The 21,991-nt window shown below is 35.4% G+C and overlaps 1 protein-coding gene across 6 annotated transcripts in view; it reads left to right on the top strand.

Moving 5' to 3' along the window:
* The window catches only part of Esyt2 (extended synaptotagmin-like protein 2), a 234,103-nt gene that overhangs the window by 147,547 nt on the left and 64,565 nt on the right, over positions 1-21,991 (top strand). For all 6 annotated transcript variants that reach the window (XM_089104783.1, XM_089104781.1, XM_089104780.1 and 3 more), the window contains exons 13-14: positions 2,893-2,970; positions 7,808-7,969. In XM_089104783.1, the coding sequence (XP_088960909.1) occupies positions 2,893-2,970; positions 7,808-7,969 (240 nt within the window). The remainder of the gene's footprint in view (positions 1-2,892; positions 2,971-7,807; positions 7,970-21,991) is intronic.

Raw genomic sequence — 21,991 nt, 5'->3', positions numbered from 1 at the left:
AAGGATGAATAGGCTATATTGCTAGCATTGAGAAACCCGAGGTGGAGAATATTTCTTGTGGGTGGAATGTAAGAAGATCATCTCTACCCCTGTGGTTGAACGTCCTTTGGCATTATTCATGCTCATGGTAACCGATCTCCAAAATCGCATGACATCGAGTTTCGTTCTCATAATAGAAGAAAAGACGTGTTTAGCTTGCTCATAGTAACTCTATTCGGTGTCTAAAGTGTTTTAAGGCTACTGGTCAGGGAGGACATGGAAAATTACAAATTGCAAAAAATATAATTGGTTTCTATTTTAGGGAAATGCAAATTATTTAAACATTATCACATTTTAAGTATTTCTTGGACAAGCTTGGAGAAATTCTCCAGCCGAATAGAGTGTTTACGTATTATTTTAAAGACTTCCTGGAAAAGGCTGCAAGTTTGAATTTTTAAAAAATATTTAAATTATTGTTAAATTACATTAAAGAATATATTAAATAAATTACGTAAAATTATTGTTTTTGAATTACCAGCTATATTTGTAGTATAGATTATTTAATTAAAAAAAAAATTAGTACTTTTGGAATGTTTCTTGGACAAGATTGGAGAAATTCTTGAGCCGGATTGAGACCCAAGGTATTAGTTTAGAAAAACTCTGTAAAAGACTGATTATTTAAAAAAATTATTCAAATTGTTATTATATTTGTACTAATTATATTAAAATGATTCTATTAAATAATATAAAATAGTATATTAAGATATATTAAAAAACCATATTTATATTGTTAATTATATAATTTATTTAAGTTTTTAAAATATATTTAAAAAATTAGTACCTTTGAAATTTTTCTTCGACAAGATGTAGAAATTGTTGAGCCGAATCGAGTTCTAAATTATTAGTTCTAAATATTTGGCATTATTCATGCTCATGGTAAGCGATCTCCAAAGTCGCATAGCATTGCGTTCCGTTCCCACAATATTTGTCCCATATATTCCCTCATTTTTGTCCGATATATTCTCATAATAGAAGAAAAGACGTGTTTAGCTTGCTCACAGTAACTCTATTCGGTGACTAAAGTGTTTTAAGGCTACTGGTCAGGGAGGACATGGAAAATTACAAATTGCAAAAAATATAATTGGTTTCTATTTTAGGGAAATGCAAATTATTTAAACATTATCACATTTTAAGTATTTCTTGGACAAGCTTGGAGAAATTCTCAGCCGAATAGAGTGTTTACGTATTATTTTAAAGACTTCCTGGAAAAGGCTGCAAGTTTGAATTTTTAAAAAATATTTAAATTATTGTTAAATTACATTAAAGAATATATTAAATCAATTACGTAAAATAATTGTTTTTGAATTACCAGCTATATTTGTAGTATAGATTATTTAATTTAAAGAAAAAATTAGTACTTTTGGAATGTTTCTTGGACAAGATTGGAGAAATTCTTGAGCCGGATTGAGACCCAAGGTATTAGTTTAGAAAAACTCTGTGAAAGACTGATTATTTAAAAAAATTATTCAAATTGTTATTATATTTGTACTAATTATATTAAAATGATTCTATTAAATAATATAAAATAGTATATTAAGATATATTAAAAAACTATATTTATATTGTTAATTATATAATTTATTTAAGTTTTTAAAATATATTTAAAAAATTAGTACCTTTGAAATTTTTCTTCGACAAGATGTAGAAATTGTTGAGCCGAATCGAGTTCTAAATTATTAGTTCTAAATATTTGGCATTATTCATGCTCATGGTAAGCGATCTCCAAAGTCGCATAGCATTGCGTTCCGTTCCCACAATATTTGTCCCATATATTCCCTCATTTTTGTCCGATATGTTCTCATAATAGAAGAAAAGACGTGTTTAGCTTGTTCACAGTAACTCTATTCGGTGTCTAAAGTGTAATAAGGCCACTGGTCAGGGAGAACATAGAAAATTGCAAATTGCAAAAAATATAATTGGTTTCTATTTTAGGGAAATGCAAATTATTTAAAACATTATCACATTTTAAATATTTCTTGGACAAGATTGGAGAAATTCTTGAACTGAATCGAGTCCGAAGGCCGAATAGAGTCCTTACGTATAGTTTAAAGACTCCCTGGAAAAGGCTGCAACTTTGAATTATTAAAAAATATTTAATTTATTGTTAAATTAAATTTAAGGAATATATTAAATCATATTAAAATAATTGTTTTTGAATTACCAGTTATATATGTAGTATAGATTATTTGATTATTTAAAAAAGAATAGCATCTTTGGAATGTTTCTTGGAAAAGATTGGAGGAATTCTCGAGCCGAATTCAAACCCAATGTATTAGTTTGGAAGCACTCTAAAATATAAAAGACTGATTATTTAAATTTTTTTATTCAAATTTTTAATATATTTATGCTAATTATAGTAAAATAATTATATTAAATTATACAAAATAGTATAGTAAGATATATTAAAAAATCATATTTAAATTAGAAATTATATAATGTATTTAAGTTTTTAAAATATATTTAAACCTACCTTTGAAATTTTTCTTCGACAAGATGGAAAAATTGTTGAGTCGAATCGAGTTCTAAATTATTAGTTAGGAGATCCCCTGGATAAAACTGCAATTTTAATCCTTTTGAACGAAAAAACAGAAGAAAAATCTTGTCAAAGAATTGAAAAAAGGTTCGTATTTTTGAGTTTTCAGAGTAAATAAGAAAAAGTAATATCTCTGAAAAGTTTCCTAGACAATATTGGGGACATTTTTAGACCGAACTGAGACACTATTCTTAGTCTTGAGAACACTGGAAAAGAGCACAATTTCAGTACGATGAAATTAAAACCAAACACTTTTGTGTATTTACTTTATTTTAGTCTATTTGTTATTTATTCTCTTAAATATTATATATTCTTTTCAGCACACAAATGATACGATAAGTGTTGGTCTGAGTACAGGAGTAGTCAGTGTTTTCATTGATGCTTGCAAGATGTTGCCTGTGAGTATATACGATAATTAAGTTAAATCCAGTTAATTAGGATTTCTCGAGCGTGGTGATTTAAGGCCGATAAATGTCGCTTTTTTCGCAATATATTTGGTCACAATATGACACAAAATGATATTTATTATTCGCTCTGTATTTTTTTATTTTTCATTATTTGTATTTTTCCAAAATATGGCAGGCTATATCTCGTTTCCTTGAATTTAGGAATAGCTGGGTCTAGTTATAGATTATTTAATTGGAAAGTTTGAGAGAAGTAGGAAGTAAAACCTATATTGCATGCCCTATTTTAACACAAACTCGCGTTGATCTCTTTTGGTGTCATTGCCTAAGTTAGACAAAGATCTTTTTGTCTGGTTTATTTTGTGTGTTCAAATCTAGGATAAATAAGAAAAATAGAAGTAGAAATGAAAAAACAGAAATGAGTAAGAATAAATAAAAAAAGTTTTTTTTATGAATAGAGTAGTTTAAACTTAAAACAAAAGAAAATTATTGATTCGCAATCCATGCGTCATATAGTAATGGAACTAGCTCAAATAAAATTTCCCTATATCTATTGAATTTCGAAAAACTAGCGCTTTATTGAATTAAATAATAACATTTTTTTTCTACTTGAAATAAAGAGCAACATTAAAACTTAAAACGAACAGAAATTATTCCGTATATGAGGGGGGCTGCTCCCTCCTCTACCCCTCGCTCTTTATGCTAAAGTTTTTAGTGCTTTAAAAAGTTTCATGTTCCAATTCAACGGCCCTTTTGCTTCAGCAGTCGTTTTAAGGAATTATGAAAAAGTGAACTTTATCGTAAGGAGCGATCGATAGAGAAGGGGAGATCCCTGCTCATATAAGGAGTAATTTCTGGCGGTTTTAAGTTTTAATGTTGCTCCTTACTTTCAGCTGAAATTTTTTTTTATCATTTAATTTCTGATCGTCTTTCAAACCATGGGGAGAAAAACCCCTCTTCTCTCCGTATAAAATTTCAAACAGAAGATTTCCTCCCCATGGAAAATTATCTCCATGGAAAATTCCCCCCGCAGAACCCCCCCCCCCCCACTCGAAAAATATCGGTATATTTCCTAACAGAAAATACTATATGTAGACAACGGACAAATTGCATAACTTACAGCCCTTTCCCCAGAGGATGTGGCAGGTCATATCATCCTCAGAGGCATAGTTATTGGACCTTTCAACTATGCTGAACTAAATGGCTATCGCAAAATTATTTGCCATATTTGCCACATGTCTTTGGAGAAAAGGGGGCATGGTAGGGGGCTTGTTCTCTCCCAGGATTTTGAAATTTTTAGTCCCGTTCGAATGAGCCCTCTCCATATCTTCTAGGACCATTGGCTCGATACGATCACCCATGGGAAAAAAGAAGAAGAATTAACAACAACAAAAAACTCGCACTTTTGGGGATGTTTCCCCTTTTTTCGAAAACAAGGCAAGTTTTCTCAGGGTCTTAGGTCTTAATAGGTAAAATTAAACTCAATGAATTTTGTATATTGGCAATTAACATAAAAAAGCCAATTCTTTTGATGCATTAAATGATATCCAAAATTTCAGAGTTTTGGTTACTATTAGGCCGATACCTTACTTATACAGTTCGTTGTTAAAAACAAGTTGAAATATTTGGCCTGTAGAAAATAGAAGACTGATTTAAAAGGCCATCAATAGTATATATAGTATCAATAGTATTTTACTTGTCAGGACAACCATAAATGTTACTGCATTTTAAATTTTTTAAGAACTCAAGCAAGCTCAATTTTCAGTAAAGGACTAGTTTTTCAAAGTTCTAAAAATAGAGTTTACTTAATCTAATTTAATAGGCATTTACTGTATTGCTGCGAAACGTTAGTTTTTGTTCATTTAAAGTTTCAACTTCGCTCTTTACTTAAGAAAAACTTCCCTTTTTATTTAAGTAGCTCTCAAAACCCGAAACTTTTCTTCATTTTTTTTCTCTTCAAAGATGTCATTTGAATTATTATCCCTTTTATTATTGATATGAATAAGAACTATTATGCCCCTTGTGGTCCCATTTTTAGGGATTTATAGGTCTTTAGATTCTTTCTTCTCCTCTGTAAATATATACTATGCAAAATAAGTCTTCTGAATTACTGTAGCTGAGTTCATCGTTTTATTTTGAAAACCTGTACAGAACCTTCAAGGAGCCTTCCCGCTGATTTGTCGTGGGCCCTGACCAAATACAAAGTTCAAGGATCGCCGTGTCCATTTTCATAAGGAGTTCTTTTAAAGATTTCCTGGAATTGGAATTTTCCATCCTATGGCCTAGAAATCAAAATTCATATTTCCATTTTAACTTTACCGAAAGACTTCCTAATGTGTCTTATTACTTTAATCGGATCTAATGAAGTTTGGCACCGGAAACTACCCGAAGAATTTTTGGCTGGAAAATTCCTGTAAAATTCATCGATACCCGCCCTAGCCTACCCTAGCATTGATATCCCTAGCCATCACTTGATGACATTGATATCACTGAGTGGTAGGAAACTGCACTTGCAATCTTATACCCTTTGGGACGGGGGCATGAGTCCTAGTGTCACCAATTTTTTAGCACGGGGTGGGGGTTTGTGGTGTGACTGTGGAGGCTTGGCTAACGTAAGCCAGGGAAGCTATGTATATGAAAGGGGCTGTCCCCTCCTCAACGCTTAGCACTTTACGCTAAAGTTTTTTATTGTTTAAAAAAATAAAGTTGTGAGAAAGAGTCTAACTTTAGCGTAAAGAGCGAGACGTTAAGGAGGGGACAGTCCCTTTCATATACGGAATAATTTCTGTTCGTTTAAGTTTTAATGTTGCTCCTTACTTTCAGTTAAAAAAAAACTTGTTTTTTTATTTAATTTTTGAACGTTTTTGAATTAATGGAGGTTTTGATTTTGGCTCACCGTACATGAATAATTAAAAAAAAATTGTATATTAATTTTACTTTTGTTTGGTTTAATTGGCTCTCTCGAAAGTTGTTTAATTTTATTTACGAACCTTTTTATTAGTAATAAATATATGTAACTTACGAATTAACTTACGTAACGAACTTCTATATCCACATATTTTTAATACGTATATTAGGGGGTTCGCCCCCTAGTCAATACCTCGCTCTTTAGGCTAAAGTTCAAATTTTGTTCCAATTCTTTAAGAATGACCGCTTAATCACAAAGGCAGTTAATTGTAATAAATAGCTCTTATGAAAGTACTGAAAAATCTTTGGCTTAAAGAGCGGGTATGGACTAGGGGGCTAACCCAATCATATATTTAATTATTTCTGTTCGTTTTAAGTTTTGATGTTGTTCCATACTTTCAGTTGAAAAACTTGTTTATTTTTTTATTTAATTTCTGATCGTTTTTTAAATAATGCTGAGAAATCCGGCGCCCCCTTCATAGCAATGTCCCTTCCCCCACGAAAACTCCCTCCATGGAAAGATACTCCCACATAACCCCCGACCCTCCCCCCCCCCCCACTACCAGAAAAAAATCCCCCTTGAAAACGTCTGTATACTCCCAATAACCAATACTATATGCAAACATTTGGTAAAGTTCAGAACTTTCAGCCCTCCCCTCAGGGACTTTGGGGGATTAAGTCATCCTAAGAGACATATTTATTATATTTTCGACTATGCTGGACAAAATGACTATCTCAAAATTTTGATCGGGTGACTTTGGGAAAAGAATGAGCGTGGAAGGGGCCTAGTTGCCTTCCGTTTTTTGGTCACTTAAAAAAGGAACCAGAACTTTTAATTTCCGTTCGAATGATTCCTCCCACGATATTCTGGGACCACTGGGTCGATGTGATCTCCCCTGAAAAAAAAAAGAAAACAAAAAACAAATAAACACGCATCCGTGATCTTTCTTCTGGCAAAAAATACAAAATTCCACATTTTTGCAGATAGGAGTTTAAAACCAAATAGGGTTGTCTGATACGCTGAATCTGATGGTGTGATTTTCATTAAGGTTCTATGGCTTTAGGGGGTCTTTCTCCCTTTTTTCGAAAATCAGCCAAATTTTCTCAAGCGCGTAACTTTTGACGGGTATGACTAAACTTGATGAAACTTATATATTTGAAATCAGTATTAAAATGTGATTCTTTTGATGTAACTATTGGTATCAAAATCCCGTTTTTTAGAGTTTAGGTTACTATTGAGCCGGGTCGCTCCTTACTTACAGTTCGTTGCCACGAGCTGTTTGATGAAATGAAAATGCTGAAAATGGTAAACACTTTTAATAACACTGTGAACTCTGCAGGAAAAAAACAAACAATTTTTTCACAAATAATAATATAAGACTAAATATTTTGGCTTCACATCTGTAAGATTTAATCGAAAAAAAAAAAATAGTTTCAACAAATAAACACGTAGATAAACAGATGTAAAAAAACCTTTGCACAAACAACAAGAAAAACTTTCTTTCTCGCAAAGAAAATCGAAGAAATGTGTTTTTTTCAGGTTTTTATGCACGTTTTAATGGCATAAAGTCGTGAAACTCGCTCTTAAATTGAAGTGGTTTACGTGTTTCCTCGTCCTATTTCATTTTTTTATTTCCTCGTCCTGTTTCAAAGTCCTATTTCATTTCCTCGTGAAATCTTATCTTTAGCATTGTTCTATAATTCATCTAAACACATTTATGATATTAGGATAGTCGTCCCAAAAATGTGTCTCTTACAGACCCAGATCGGTCGAATTTGCATTTAAAAGTAAAAAATTTGATATATTTTAAACATTCCTAAAGTGTTAGGTAATGAGTAAGAATTTGAATGCGAGTATGTAAATATTTCAGTTTTTTGAAAGTTTTCGATTGGCCTTATTTATGTTCTTAATTTTTTTTTTCAGTATGCTAAAGGATCGACATCACCACCAGAAGCCTACGCCATCATAAGTGTTGGCAACCGGACAGCTCAAACAAACATTCAACAACGCAGTTGTGACCCTGTCTTTGAACAGGCATTTTCGTTCCTTGTCTGTAACCCTGAGTCGGATGATTTATATATTAAGGTAAATTCTGCTGAGTTTAGCTGAGAAGAGAACAAAGGCTAAGGACAACAAAGCTAAGAAGTGTAGAGAGTGTAGCAAAGAGAGTGTAGAGCTTTTTTGAGAGAAGATGACAGACTCCCCCTCCCCCAATTAGCTGGCGAGTCACCAGCCTCTCTCATAACAATTCCTGGCTACGGCCATGCTTGCCCTGCTTATATGCTGCTAGGAAGAACTTTTCATTGCTTTAATAAGCTTAATATTGAGCAAAGTTTACAAGCTATTGGTTAATTTGGTAGTTAACTGGAAAGCTCAAACAATACTTTTCGATACCTAAAATCATAGCTTTTGACTAGTCAAAATAAGGCCTAAATAAGGCCCAAATAAGCATTTTCTCTATAGGAAAAATTGTGGGAGGGGGATGACCCCCCTCCCGCTCTGTGCACATAAGTAAATGAATTAAATATTGTATTTTACACCCTCGATGTCTACTGTAAGAGAGGAGTGCCAGCCTCTCGAAACTTACTCTTAATGTCTAGTCAAAAATATTTCTTTGAATCAAGGGCCGTCTTGGTGGAAAATCCTCTTCCCTTCCAGCTTGATGTGGTAGAGCTCTGGCGATTCGCTGGAATGCCTAAAGATGTATTTCTGATGTTTGAGGCATCAGGTTTCCGCAAAATGATCCATTGCTTCTCTTCTTTATTAAAAAATTAGCATGAAACTGGAATGTTTTTCTCAAGTATAAAATGACTCGACCCACTCAAATAATTTTTTAAAATTGTTATTTAAAAAAAACACGCTCAGATTCTATGGAATATATATATATATATATATATATATATATATATATATATATATATATATATATATATATATATATATATATATATATATATATATATATATATATATATATATATATATATATATATATATATATATATTTATATATATTTATTCCTATGATATTTTTTTCTTGTATCCCCCCTTTAGACTTCAAAATCTTTTCTTGGTATTATCATAGAAAAAGGGTTCGCCTTTTTTCCCATTAAATAATAAAAACAAGTTTTTTCAACTGAAGGTAAGGAGTAGCATAATCAGTGTGAGCTGAATCAACCAAAAACTTAGATGAACGTGTATGAGTCAACTGATCGATATATCCTGTTGGATATATCCCTTATCAGGATCCCTTACCAGGGATCCTGTTGGATCCCTGGTAAATCTGGCCTCTAAAGGCAGAAGAAACTTGCTCCTTAGAAGCATTAGACCATCGTTGCATGAGGAATTACTGCTTTTCAGCTGATGGTTTCACATATCAGACACTAAGTTTGAAGGTACTGCTCCCAAAAATACCCCCTCTCGGTAGTCATAAAAAAGACGAATGAAATTACTTGGGACAGACGCTACGACAACCAACCGGCACCATATCCTATTATGTCCTCACCTATGACACTCTTAAAACTCTTAAAGGGGTGGGGGGTTAGGGGGTTTTAACTCCCCCCCCCCAAATGTTTTTTCTGACTCGTAAAAGCAGAAACAAAATGCATAAAAACACATTTTTTATGAGTTTTCTAAGATTTTTTGTACCCCCACCCGAACAAAAATCCTGGATAAGGCATTGCCCGATAGTCAGAAAAAGAACCTCTGTAATCCATTCAAGGATGAACTAGATTCTTGGTATAGCTTCCGCTGACACGGGTCTCATCAAACAGTTCGTGGTAATCTACTCTAAGTAAAGGGTGACGCAGCTTAATAGTAACCGAAACTCTTAAGAAATGTAATTTTGAAAGGAATTGATATATAAAAAGAATCGGATTGTTATAAGAAAAAACAAAAAAACAACAACAAAAAAAAACGCTCCCGTGATCTTTCTTCTGGCAAAAATTACAAAATTCCACATTGTTGCATAGGAGCTTAAAACCTCTACAGTAAGGTTTTCTAATACGCTGTATCTGATGATGTAATTTTCATTAAGATTCTATGACCTTTGAGGGGTGTTTTCCCCTTTTTTCAAAAATAAGGCAAATTTTCTCAGGCTCGTAACTTTTGATGGGTGAGACTAAACTTGATGAAACTTATATATTTAAAATCAGCATAAAAATTTGATTCTTTTGGTGTATTTGATGGTATAAAAACTCAATTTTTTAAAAGTTTTGGTTACTATTGAGACTTGAGACGAATCGCTCTTACTATATAATTCGTTTCCACGAGCTGTTTGAGATTATGTAAGATTCATTAAGTTTAGTGTTATTCATCAAAAGCTAGGTGCCTGAGAAAATTTGCCCGATTTTCGAAAAATGGGAAAAACACCCCCTAAAGATCAAGGGATCTTAATGGAAGTCGCATCACCAGATTCAACGTATCCGAGAGCTTTATTGCATTAGTTTCAAAGTCCCATCTGCAAAAATGTGAAATTTTATATTTTTTGCCAGAAGAAAGATCACGAATGTGTGTTTATTTTTCTATATTTTTTTCCAGGGGTGATCGTATCGAACCCATAGTCCTAGAATATCAGGAAAGGGCTGATTCGAACGGAAATTAAAAGCTCTAGTGCCGTTTCTAAGTGACCAAAAAGGCTGGAGGCCAACTAGCCCCCCTCCCATTCCTCTCTTTTCCTCCAAGTCGCTTGATTAAAATTTGGAGATAGCCATTTTGTTTAGCATAGATGAAAGGCCAAATAACTATGCCTTAGGAAACAATATGACCCCCCACAACCCCTGGGGAAGGTCTAAGTTATAGAAGTTGCCCATTGTTTACGTATAGTATTTGTTATTGGGAAGTATACACATTTTTCGGGTGGGAGGGGGGTTAATTTTCTGCTGGGGGGATTTTCCTCGGGGAAAATGTTACATGGAGAGGGAAGTTTCCGTGAGGGGGGGGGGGTGAATTTTCCCGGGAAAATTCACACTGGGGGAATTTGCCAGAATTCCTATACGAATTTCTTTTTATTAGTCTTATTTTCTCTTTGCCGATTGAATTTTACATGTGGAGATGTTAAAGTGAATTATCTAGGGGGAGATTTTAACCAGGTTGGAGATATCTAGAGTTTCTTCCCATGGAGGGGGGAGATTTTCACGTTAGAAATTTACCGTGGGGGAGTTTTCCACGGGGTAAATTCTCTAGATGGAATTTTCTGCGAGAGGAACTTTCTACTCGGGGGTGGGGTATTTGTGGGGAAACTTTTTCACGGAAGAGGGAATTTCCGGCATGATTTTAAAACAATTTTTTCAAATGAAAGTGCGACAAAAAATTTTTTTCACCTGGGACTGTCCGAAAGAAATTTTTCGAGGGGAATTTTCAGCTAGAATGGAATTGTCGGGGAGGAATACTCCTGCCGGGAGGGGGTGCATTTTCCGTGGGAATAACTTTCCATGGAGGCATTTTCTATGGGGAGGAGGCATCTTCCATGGAAGGGGATTCGGATTTCCCGGGATTATTTAAAAACTATCAGAAATTAAGTAAATTTTTTTACACCTGGAATAAGGAGCGACATTAAAACATAAAACGAACAAAAATTATTACGTATATGAGGGGGGGGGGTGTGCTCACTCCTCAATACCTTGCTCTTTGCGCTAAAGTTTGACTTTTTGTCCCGATTCTTTAAAAATTACTCCAGAAAAACAAGGGCCGTTTAATAAGAACAATATGCCTTTTTAAATATTCTAAAAAACTTTAGCGTAAACAGCGGGGTATTGAGGAGGTGGCAGCCCCCCGTATGTACGTAATAATTTCTGTTCCTTTTAAGTTTTGTGGTGCGTTTCGCGAACAAAAGAGATTAAAATGTGCAAACATAACGTCAGGAAAAGTGTTTTTCTTAAACTTAAAGGATGATAATGTACAGCATAAGGTCAAGTATACAAAATGCATTGGTTAATGTAAAATTCTTGTAATTTCAAGACTTGCAGAGGTTCTTAAAACCAACGTTGTCCAATAAATCAGTCCTTTTTCAATATCCAAAGCCGTCGGAGATTTTTTTTATGTATTTACCTTTCCGTATGCCTGCTTATGGGAAGAGTGGGGGATGGGCTGTAGCAGAATCGTCCCTCATCCAAGGTTAGTGTTAATGACCCCCCCCCCCCATGAAGAATCATTATGAACCAAAGAATATCATAATTATAATGAAGTGAGATGTTGAAAATGAACATTGATTTTTGAAAGTGAACTTGTTGTAATTTTAAGAATTAGACAGGCTCATAAAGCTAGACTGTTAGACTACACACTTAAATCCACTCTTCTTGTTTAGAACACTTCTCCCCCATCTGTAAAAAACCACCCAAAGAATCGACCTCCATGTGCCTCGGACTTAGAAGGACAATGTAGCCGTAATTAGTGCAAAGTGCAAAGGTGTTGCTCCTTACTTCAGGTGAAAAAAACTTGTTTTTTTTATTTAATTGGGATAAGGATTGGCTGAAGATTGTACAAGAGGCTACCAAGAAAGGTTCCATTGTAACTGAAGCCTCGTGTAACTAAACCCCAAGCAACTGAACCCCTGTAAGTTAACCCCGGTGCAACTGAACCCCCTTGCAATGAACCGCCGTGCAACTGAACCCCACTTAACTGAACCCTCGTGCTACTCAGCCCCCGTGCAACTCAACCCCGCTGAACCCCCGTGTAACGGAACTTCTGTGCAACTGAACCCCATGTAACTGAACCCCAGTGCAGCTGAGCCTCATGTAACTGAACCTCGTGTAACTGAACCACCATACTCAGTTTTTCTGTATTCTACAAATTTGAGGTAACATCATGGGGTAAAATACAAGTTAGAATCTTTACATGTTTAATCCTGTTGGAATTGTTTGTTTATTAAATTCATTAAATAAATGCTTATCAAGATGATTAATAAAAAAAGCTCTGTTTTGTTTTTGACACTGATAGACTTTAAGATATGAATTTGAGAGAAACTTTCCAGGAACAGGTAGATACTAAACTGGAGAGATTAAAATTTGAAAATATAGAAGATGAATGGAATAATTTTAGGAAATTGTTTGTGAAGTTGCTGATCGTGTCTTAGGGAAGAAAGTTATAAACACAGCTAGGAATATTAGTGAAAGTGATTTATGTTTAAAAGAGAAGAGAAGGGGCCTGCACAAGAATTATATAAGTGGTAGATCATATGAAAATAAGAGAAATATAAAGAAATCGGGGAAAGAATTAAAATGTGAATTAAGGAGGTGTGAGGCCATGGATGAAACTGCCAAAGATTTGGAAGATCAAGCCAGAAGGCATAATAGTAACATCTGTACTGGCTTGTTAATAAATTGGGGGAAAGTCAATCTGAACTTGTTCCTGTTAAAGATAAGAAGGGGCCAGTCATTGTAGTAGTAGAAGTAGTATTAGCAGTTGATATAGAGTGCCTTTTGGTTATTTCAACGTCCCCATCAGCATACATGACAGTTACAACATAATACTGAAAGTGGATCACAAGATATTGCTAATACACCCTTTTGCAATTGTATACACCTGCTGTTTTGATTTAGTTTAATTTCCCCATCAACATTCCCCGAAGTTTTCATCTTAATACCTTATTTTTGGCAGTGGTCGTATTAGTAGTAGTAGCCATAGTAGTAGTAGTAGTAGTGGTAGAATGTACATTTTTCCTTCTAATTGGCTGAACCAATAAGGCACACCCATATCTTCTGTCAGGTAGATGTAAGCTCCCTATAAAACAAAAATATATATTAGAAAGTAATGCCAAGAATGGACAAAAACGAAACACACTATTAGCAGAAGAGCTAAAGAAAGAGAATAAGAAAGGAACGGAGATAATATCTTATAACAAAATAAACCAGTTTTTTGGTAAATCAAACGATTCTAAAAGGGAGTTCATTCGTTTACAATAACAGACATCCTGGTCTTGTGCCTTGTTACATAATTTCAGATTTTATTTAAACGCGAGTTTTCTTTCCGTCTTTTTCTTTATTATAGCGTGTGTGTTGTTATCTTTTTTTTTCTTTTTTTTAATATAAAATAATTTTATATAAAAATATATAAAATAACCGTATCCCGTAAGTTTCGACGCAACACCCTAAAACATTTCTGAAATATTTCGGTTATGCCCTTTTTACAAGCTGCATGAACATCGTGTGTTTTAATTTAGCTGGACACTCCCGTTTGGACTCCACCTTAATATCTTCACTCTTTTTTGAAACCAATAATTAAACATGCCCCTCGCCTAATTAGTATAATTTGCTATTTGGCTATTTGCCCCCCCCCCCTCAATCCCATTCCCCCCAGCTGAAATCTAGTATCTTCAAAAATTCTATCATAACTAAGATAAGCCTGCATAATTCAAACATCCAGAGAAACGGGTTAGTTTTCTTGAAGGAAATCAATGGAGGGAATTAGAGGAGATGACAGTGCCTCCATGCCTACCTGTGGGATTATCAATTGCCAAAAGGCTAGGAAAACACGAAGTCAATTGTATATAGAGAAGAACATGGACACAATTCTGCTGTTTTATTAACTCCCCCCCCCCCCGTATCCCCCTGGTAATTGTTAGTCATAAGAATTAAACATTCGTTTTTGTAGAAAGTAGCAATGGCTGCTTTGCCTTATATAGACGGCGATACCGTCATTTTATCTGTTTCTTAAATGGCACGAATGTTCAATTGATGCCAAAGTTGAAAGTTTTATTTTGAAAAGTTCAAAGTTTGGAAGTTTTTGGCACCGGGAATAGCAAGCTGGTGTCTGACTTTAAACGCCTGGGGGTCTCGAAGCTAAGCTACTGCCCAGGGTTTATATGCAAGCGAGCACCGACCCGGGTAGCGAAGGCTCGAGTTTAATAAGAATGGAATCTTTGCTCATTTGAAGTTTCAACATCACTCCTTAATTGAAAATTATTGTTCAAATTTTTATTTTTAGCATCTAAGAATAAATAAATAAATAAAAACACTACTTTCGACCTTGAGAAAAATATCTGAGGGTTTGCGACCAAAAGAAGTTTTTTTTTCATTTTTATAATTCTCACCACCCTGAAGCTCCTGAAAAGAAATCAATTGAGTGACGCGTTTTGAATGACCAAAAACCATAAATTCAGTTTTAGCAAAGTTTGGTAATAAATTATAAGAAACAAACCATCGATTAACTGAAGTAACAGTTGTAATCAAATTTTCAGTTAATTTAGATGAATCTCTCGCTTTTTTTTTCTTTTTTTTTTAAATTCCACCTCCTCCTCTCGATGACATAATAATCTTTTTCACTTAATTTCAAACTTTAATGTCATCTACACTAATTTAAAAACATCTTTTATTTTTTAATTTGGGTAGCCAAACATAATTGATGAAGACTACTCTGCAAAAAAATTCAAAACCACAAACAAAAATACCATTCCCGGTTTTTCAGGGTGCCCTTCCGCCATAGGGTACCCCATACATCGTGGATGTACGTTAATAGTACACAACCATTTTTCTTAAAACCTTCTTCTTAATCAACTATACATCATCCTCCATCCTCCCAACCTTCCCTCAATCCCAAAACAAACCTAGAAGGAGTAGAAAGCTGTGCCCTTACAAAATCTTTAGGCACGCCATTCTAATCCTTCTTTAATAACTCACAAATAAACTACTAAAATATTTTTAATACCCATTTGGCTACTCAAAATTCAAAGATTGACCAATAAAATATAGTTTAAAATCTTTTATCTTAATACTAACTTCATTTCCTCGTTTTTTTTTGTTTTAATTACAATTTAAAACTATTTTTACAAAATAGAAGTCTTTTTAACAACTTGTGTCTTAAATAAGTTAAATTGTTATAAATAAAGCACAACAAACGAACTATATTCAATTGTTGAACAAATTAATTAAAGGTAACAATAAATAAAAAGAAAATTGGAGAAAAATGTTAATAACGCATTCAATCTCCATCATTCATCAACATACTATTTACCCTCCCCAAACCCGTCCCTCCTAACCACCCAGCCCATTATAACTTTTATTATTTGAATTGGAACAAAATCTATGAATGCTTTCTATAAAACTCTAAAAGAAAAGCTTGTGAAACTGTTTCCTTGGCTAATCCCTATTAAAATATCCCTTCTTCTTTTTGCAGGTAGATTTTAGGCAATCAGGGAGTAAATATCCAGGTGGGAAGGATCCAATTTAATCTATCAAGTAGAGGACCTTATCTATTTATTTCGTGTACACATCTATCAAGTGGTGTGATTCCAATCCCTGGGAAAGGGGAACACTTTTGGGATAGGATATAGTTACCGCAAAGGTCATATCTAATAATAGAGACGCGTGAAAGGGAAGATACTTAAAAAAAAAAATTATGAGATAAAAATGCACAAGTAAGAGACCGGGAAAGGTGACTTTCTGAAACTTGGGAGATAGAAATGTCTAAGGTCGAGAAAGCCTCTTTTAGAACTTAAGAAATAGAAATTTGCAAATATAAGTTAGAGACAGGGGTCTTTCTCAAAATTAAGAGTTAGAAATGTACAAATATAAGTTTGAGAAATGTGCCTTTCTCAAACTTAAAGAGATGGAAATGTGCAAATATAAGGCAGAGAAAGGCGCCTTTTTGAACTTAAGAGACAGAAATGTGCAAATATAAGTCAGAGAAAGGTGTCTTTCGCAAACTTAAGAGTTAGAAATTTACAAATATAAGTTTAAAAATGTGCCTTCCTCAAAATTTTGAGATGGAAATGTGCAAATATAAAGCAGAGAAAGGCTCCATTCTTATAATTTAAGAGATAGAAATTTGCAAATATAAGGCCAGCGAAGGTGCGTTTCGCGAACAATAATTGTTCGCGAATGGTCATGGTATTTCTCAAAAATTGTTTCGAACACTTCTCCCCCATCTGTAAAAAAACACCCAAAGAATCGACCTCCATGTACCTGGGACTTAGAAGGACAATGTAGCCGTAATTAGTGCAAAGGCTCTCCTGTCATAGTATTCCCCTCGGAGTGTAAAGGGTATTATGGGAGTATATTCTCATAAATAATGAATCCTCTTAAATCCTATTTATGTATAAGAATAATAATAAGGAGTGACTCGGCCCAGTAGTAACTGAAACCTTAAAGACAGAATTTTGATAACAGAAGATATATATAAATAGAAGGGGTTATTACAATCGCACCAATAGCTTCATCATATCAGTGACCCCTACTGTTAAGATTTCAAACTCCTATCTACAAAAATGTGGAATCTATTATGTTTTTGCCAGAAAAAAAGATCACGGCTGCGGTTTTTTTTTGTTCTTTCCAGTGGTAATCTTATTAAACTGAAAGTCTTAGAAGATCGGGAGAGGGCTCATTTGGATTTAAACTAAATTAAAAGTTTTCAGTTTAAAATTAAAAGTTTTAGCGCTACCTCTAAGTGACCAAATAGATTGGAGGATAACCAGCCCCCCTTCCACCCCCTTTTCCCCAAAGTCGTCTGGATGAAAATTATGAGATAGCAATTTTGTTCAGCATAGTTAATAGGTCCAATAAATATGCCTTTGGGGATGACATGGCCCCCACAGCTCCAGGGGAAATGGCTGCATATAATGAAATTCGCGATTGTTTACAGATGGTATTTAGCCTATTACTGGGAAGTATATAGACATTTATTGGGGGGGGGGGGTGTCTACGGGGAGAATTTTTCGTTGGTGCGACGTTTCCGTAAGTGAAGTTTCAAGGGGGAATTTTACATGGGGGCATTTCCTAGAATTCATGTACGAAATTCGTTTTATTTGTCTTACTTTCTCGTTGGTGACTTAATTTTACTTAGGGAGATGTTCTGGAGATTTTGTCCGGGGGAACTTTTCTCCGGGGTTGTAATTCTCTTGGGGATTTTCTTTTTTCGGGGCGGGGAGGGGGGGGGTGGTATTTCGCACGAGAAATTCTCCATGTGGGAATGATCACCAGGAGAAATTCTCCTGGGGGAGGATTTCTGGAATGTTCTTTTATCTGTTTTTTTTATATGGTCATGCTTCTGCTCAATCACCCGCTCGCCTTCACTTTGTCCCTGTTCATACAAACTCCCTTAGTTTGTAGGGATATCTGTTTCTACAAAATCTCTTAGTCTCTTAGTCTTAGGGATGTCTGGCAAGGGTTGAAAATCGACCAGAAATAAAATTAAAAACAAACCTTTTTTTAAATGAAAGTACGCTAAGGAGAATTTTTCGGGCGAAATCTTTCGCAAGAAATTTTCTGGGGGGAATTTGTGGCGAAGATGGAATTGTCTTGGGGTAGTTCCCTGGGGGGGAGAGGATTTTACGCGTGAGGAAATATACACGGATGACTTTTTGTGTTTGGGGGGGGGGGATCTTCCTTGGAGAGGGAAACGGAGTTCCCGACATTATTTGAAAAACGATGAGAAATTAAATAAAAAACAAGTTTTTTCAACAGAAAGTAAGGACCAGCGTTAAAACTTAAAACCAACAAAAATTATTCGGTATATGAAAGGGCTGCCGAAATTATATACCGAACTATTCGGTATATGAATATACCGAAAATTAATACCGAGATTGTTCAGTATATGACAGGGGCTAACCCCTCCTCAGTACCCCGCTCTTTACGCTAAAGTTTGACTTTTTGTCCCAATCTTTTAAGTACGACTCCTAAAACACAAGGGCCGTTTAATCAGAGTCAGAAGCGTTTTTAAAAGTACTAAAAAACTTTAGCGTGAAGAGCGAAGTATTGAGGAGGGGAAGCCCCTTTCATATACTGAATAATGTCCAGTATTGATTCAGAGTTCATAGTGAATGTATCTGTCATAAATTGGATATTATCAAACCAGTAAGCTTTTTCAGTGAATTATAATCCCAGTGAAGCTATTGGATTTCGCAATATTTGTCAAAGGATTATAGTTCCTGACCTATGATAAAACCTTTGCTTAATCTATTAATTATTTGAAGAAAACTACGTTTTCTAAAGAGTTAAAGAGGCTGAGTTACAAGGGCTAACATTAAAAAGTATAGGTAGTAGGAGGCACTGTTGGGGGCCTACAGTCCCGAAACTCCCCCGCTCTCTCATAAATTACATATAAAAAAAAAATTCTTTAAAATTAAATTAAGGAGCGACATTAAAACTTAAAACGAACAGAAATTATTCCGTACATGAAAGAGGCTGTGCCCTCCTCAACGCCTCGCTCTTTACGCTAAAGTTTGACTTTCTCACAACTCTTTTTTTAAAAAATAAAAAATTTATCGTAAAGAGCGAGGCGTTGAGGAGGGCACAGCCTCGTTAATATACGGAAAAATTTATGTTATTTTTAAGTTTTAATGTAGCTCCTTACTTTCAGTTTAAAGAATTTTTTTTTATATTTAAAGGCTGCGAAAGCGGGGGGTTTGGGGGGCGGTAGTCCCCCAACTGTGCCTCCTAATCCCTGTACGTTTTAAGGTTCGACCTTGTAACTCAGCCTCTTTAACTCTTTAGAAAACGTAGTTTTTTTCAAATAATTTCTGCACGTTTTTGTACAGTTTATTACTTATTATTGCTTGACTAACTGTTAGCTGATCGTGTCAGGAGTTAAAGTTGGGGGCTGCCGCCCCCCAAACCCCCCGCTCTTGAACATTCTTGTGTTAAGGCTTTTAATTCCTGAATACTCAAATCACGTCGTACAGGGTGCCTCCTAATCCCTGTACGTTTTAAGGTTCGAACTTGTGACTCAGCCTCTTTAACAGCCCCCCAACTGTGCCTCCTAATCCCTGTACGTTTTAAGGGTCGACCTTGTAACTCAGCCTCTTTAACTCTTGAGAAAATGTAATTTTTTTCAAATAATTTAAAAAAGAAGCTGAGTTTCTTTTCAAAGTATAAAAAAAAGTTGCTCTGATAGTGAATCGAACCCGGGTGGTCCGCCTGAAAGTCTGGAGTATCAGCCGCTGGACTATACAAAAACAATAGTAATTGTTGTTTAGCAAATTGAAGCTATTTTCGACGCAAGCAAATTCCCAAAAATCTTGATATGTGGTTTTTGGAAAACAAGGAAGGAAGAATCAGATTGAGCTGAAATTTCGAGGATAAGCTCCCAGGCCCCAGAAAAGCTTATCCTCTAAATTTCAGCCCGATCAGACAACGTTAAAGGGGGGTTGTGGTGGGAAAAATTAACATGGGCTAATATAGGAAAACGAGGTTTTTCGTAAATGTAAATTCGGGGGGTAATTTTTTCGGTATGAATATATCAAAAGGCCCTAACAGGTAGAATTCTGCTTCAAATGAGTCCTCATTCAACCGGATCTGTTGCCAACTGTGGCCTGTAGGCGTGGCTAAGAAAAAAAAAAAGAAATGAATTTTAAGTGGAGATATTTGTTTTTTTGAAAACAGGGAAGGAGTGATCGGATTAAGCTGAAATTTCGAGGATAAGCTCCCGGGCCCTAGGAAAGCTTAACCTCTAAATTTCAGCCCAATCGGACAACGTTAAAGGGGGCTGTGGTGGGAGGGTCCAAACTTCCGGCCCAGTTTACCCCATGAAGATAAAGTCGGAGGAGGATGAAATTTTGCAAGTTTCTTAGTTTGAGCTTGGGCTACAAAATGCGATTACCGCCGTCTCTCTGCGACCTCTAGGACCTGAAATCGCTTAACATTGTGGTGGGTCGCCTCTTTATAGAGGCACAAGTGTGCCTCCTTGACCTAGTTTCTGAACATTTATTTATATTTTGTAAAAGTGGTATGAATTTGAAATTTTTTCACTGATAATATTGGAGGTTAGCCATCAAGCAGTGTGATTTTAAATAAATAGGACATCTGATATTTAGAGGCATTTACGCTACAATTGAGGTGGGGAAAGAAAAGTGAGCAGAGGGGGGGGGGGTGGAGAGTTGTCAGCAAGAGCCGTGGTACCCGCTGAGCTCGCCCCTTAAATTGCGGGGACAAGGTAGACAGCCTTCAACGCTTCACTTACTTTTCTTGCAAGGTAACCACCAGAAAAATATTGAATATATAGTTCAACCCTTAAATATCTGCTTAAATTTCGATATTATTAATTATCGAAGAAATTGGTGAATGTATTTTGGACTTAATCCAAATTAATGAAATGAAAACTGTGCTGGTATTGAATCCAGTTTTAAACTTTGTATCTAGATGCATGACAAAGGGTATTAAGACTGATATGTTCGTTAACAAAGGAATAGTTTTTTGATCATGCCAGTATTATGGAAGCCAAAAAACTGCTGTGGACTTACTATGAGGTTGAACTCGGATATGAAGAACGATTACGCGAATGCAAAAAAGACTGTGATAACTTGACGGATATCGCAAAAGCCATATGGCGCTGTGCTAAGGACGGTAAAGAGCTTCCGACTTTCGTTATTCTCGAACCGGAGTCTGTTCCCACGTGAGGTGACGAAATTATAGTCTGTATTACTACCAAATTGAACGAAATGACGAGAAAAATGGACAGTGAGCTGCAACAGTTTTCCCGCAAGTTAGATACTCTGAACAATGAATTGAAAGTTATTGCTGATTCCAAGAATCAGCCTACAGCCTCCTCGTCAGTATCTAAAACGCCAAGTATGGAAAAACAGCTATTCTCGGTTGTCGTGAAAAATATGCCTCCTGAGTTAGACGATCCAGGAAAGCTTAAGGCCTTTATAACAAGCTTGGCACCGGGTGATACAACATTAGCGGATGCAGGCGGAGAAATAAGGAATGGCAACTGTCAGTGTCTTCGAAGCAGGCCGCCGAAAAAGTCTCGGCTGCCCTCAAAATTAGCCATAAAATTGACAATCGACTTGTTAATTCCCAGTTCATCGGTATAGTGAAACGTCTCCCCAGCAACGTGACGGAAGACCTTCTGAAAAATCTGTCAAAAGACTGTGAAAAAGCAATCAAGTGTGTCAATTCGCAAGCGTTTAAAATGTATTACCCCTCTAAAAGTGCTTTGTCCGCTGCCTTAACGAACCCGATTAAAATTGGTTTCGAACTATTACGTCTAGAAGAATTCTGCTTTTTGCCTCGAAGGTGTTATCGTCGTCATCATGTGGGGCACATAGCGGCGGACTGTAAGGAAACTGAAACTTGTAGCCGCTGTGGAGAAACTGGCCACACAAGCTCCCCTGAGAACCCTTGTCAAAATCCTACTCGGTGCCTGAATTGCAATTTGACCAGGCACACATGTTAT

Source organism: Artemia sp. Qi Xiang Cuo, chromosome 19 (genome assembly GCF_049724085.1).
Source record: "Artemia sp. Qi Xiang Cuo chromosome 19, ASM4972408v1, whole genome shotgun sequence".
NCBI classification, from domain to species: Eukaryota; Metazoa; Arthropoda; class Branchiopoda; order Anostraca; family Artemiidae; genus Artemia; species Artemia sp. Qi Xiang Cuo.
The sequence above is the reverse complement of the archived record's forward strand: the minus strand, read 5'-3'. Positions and strand labels throughout refer to the sequence as shown.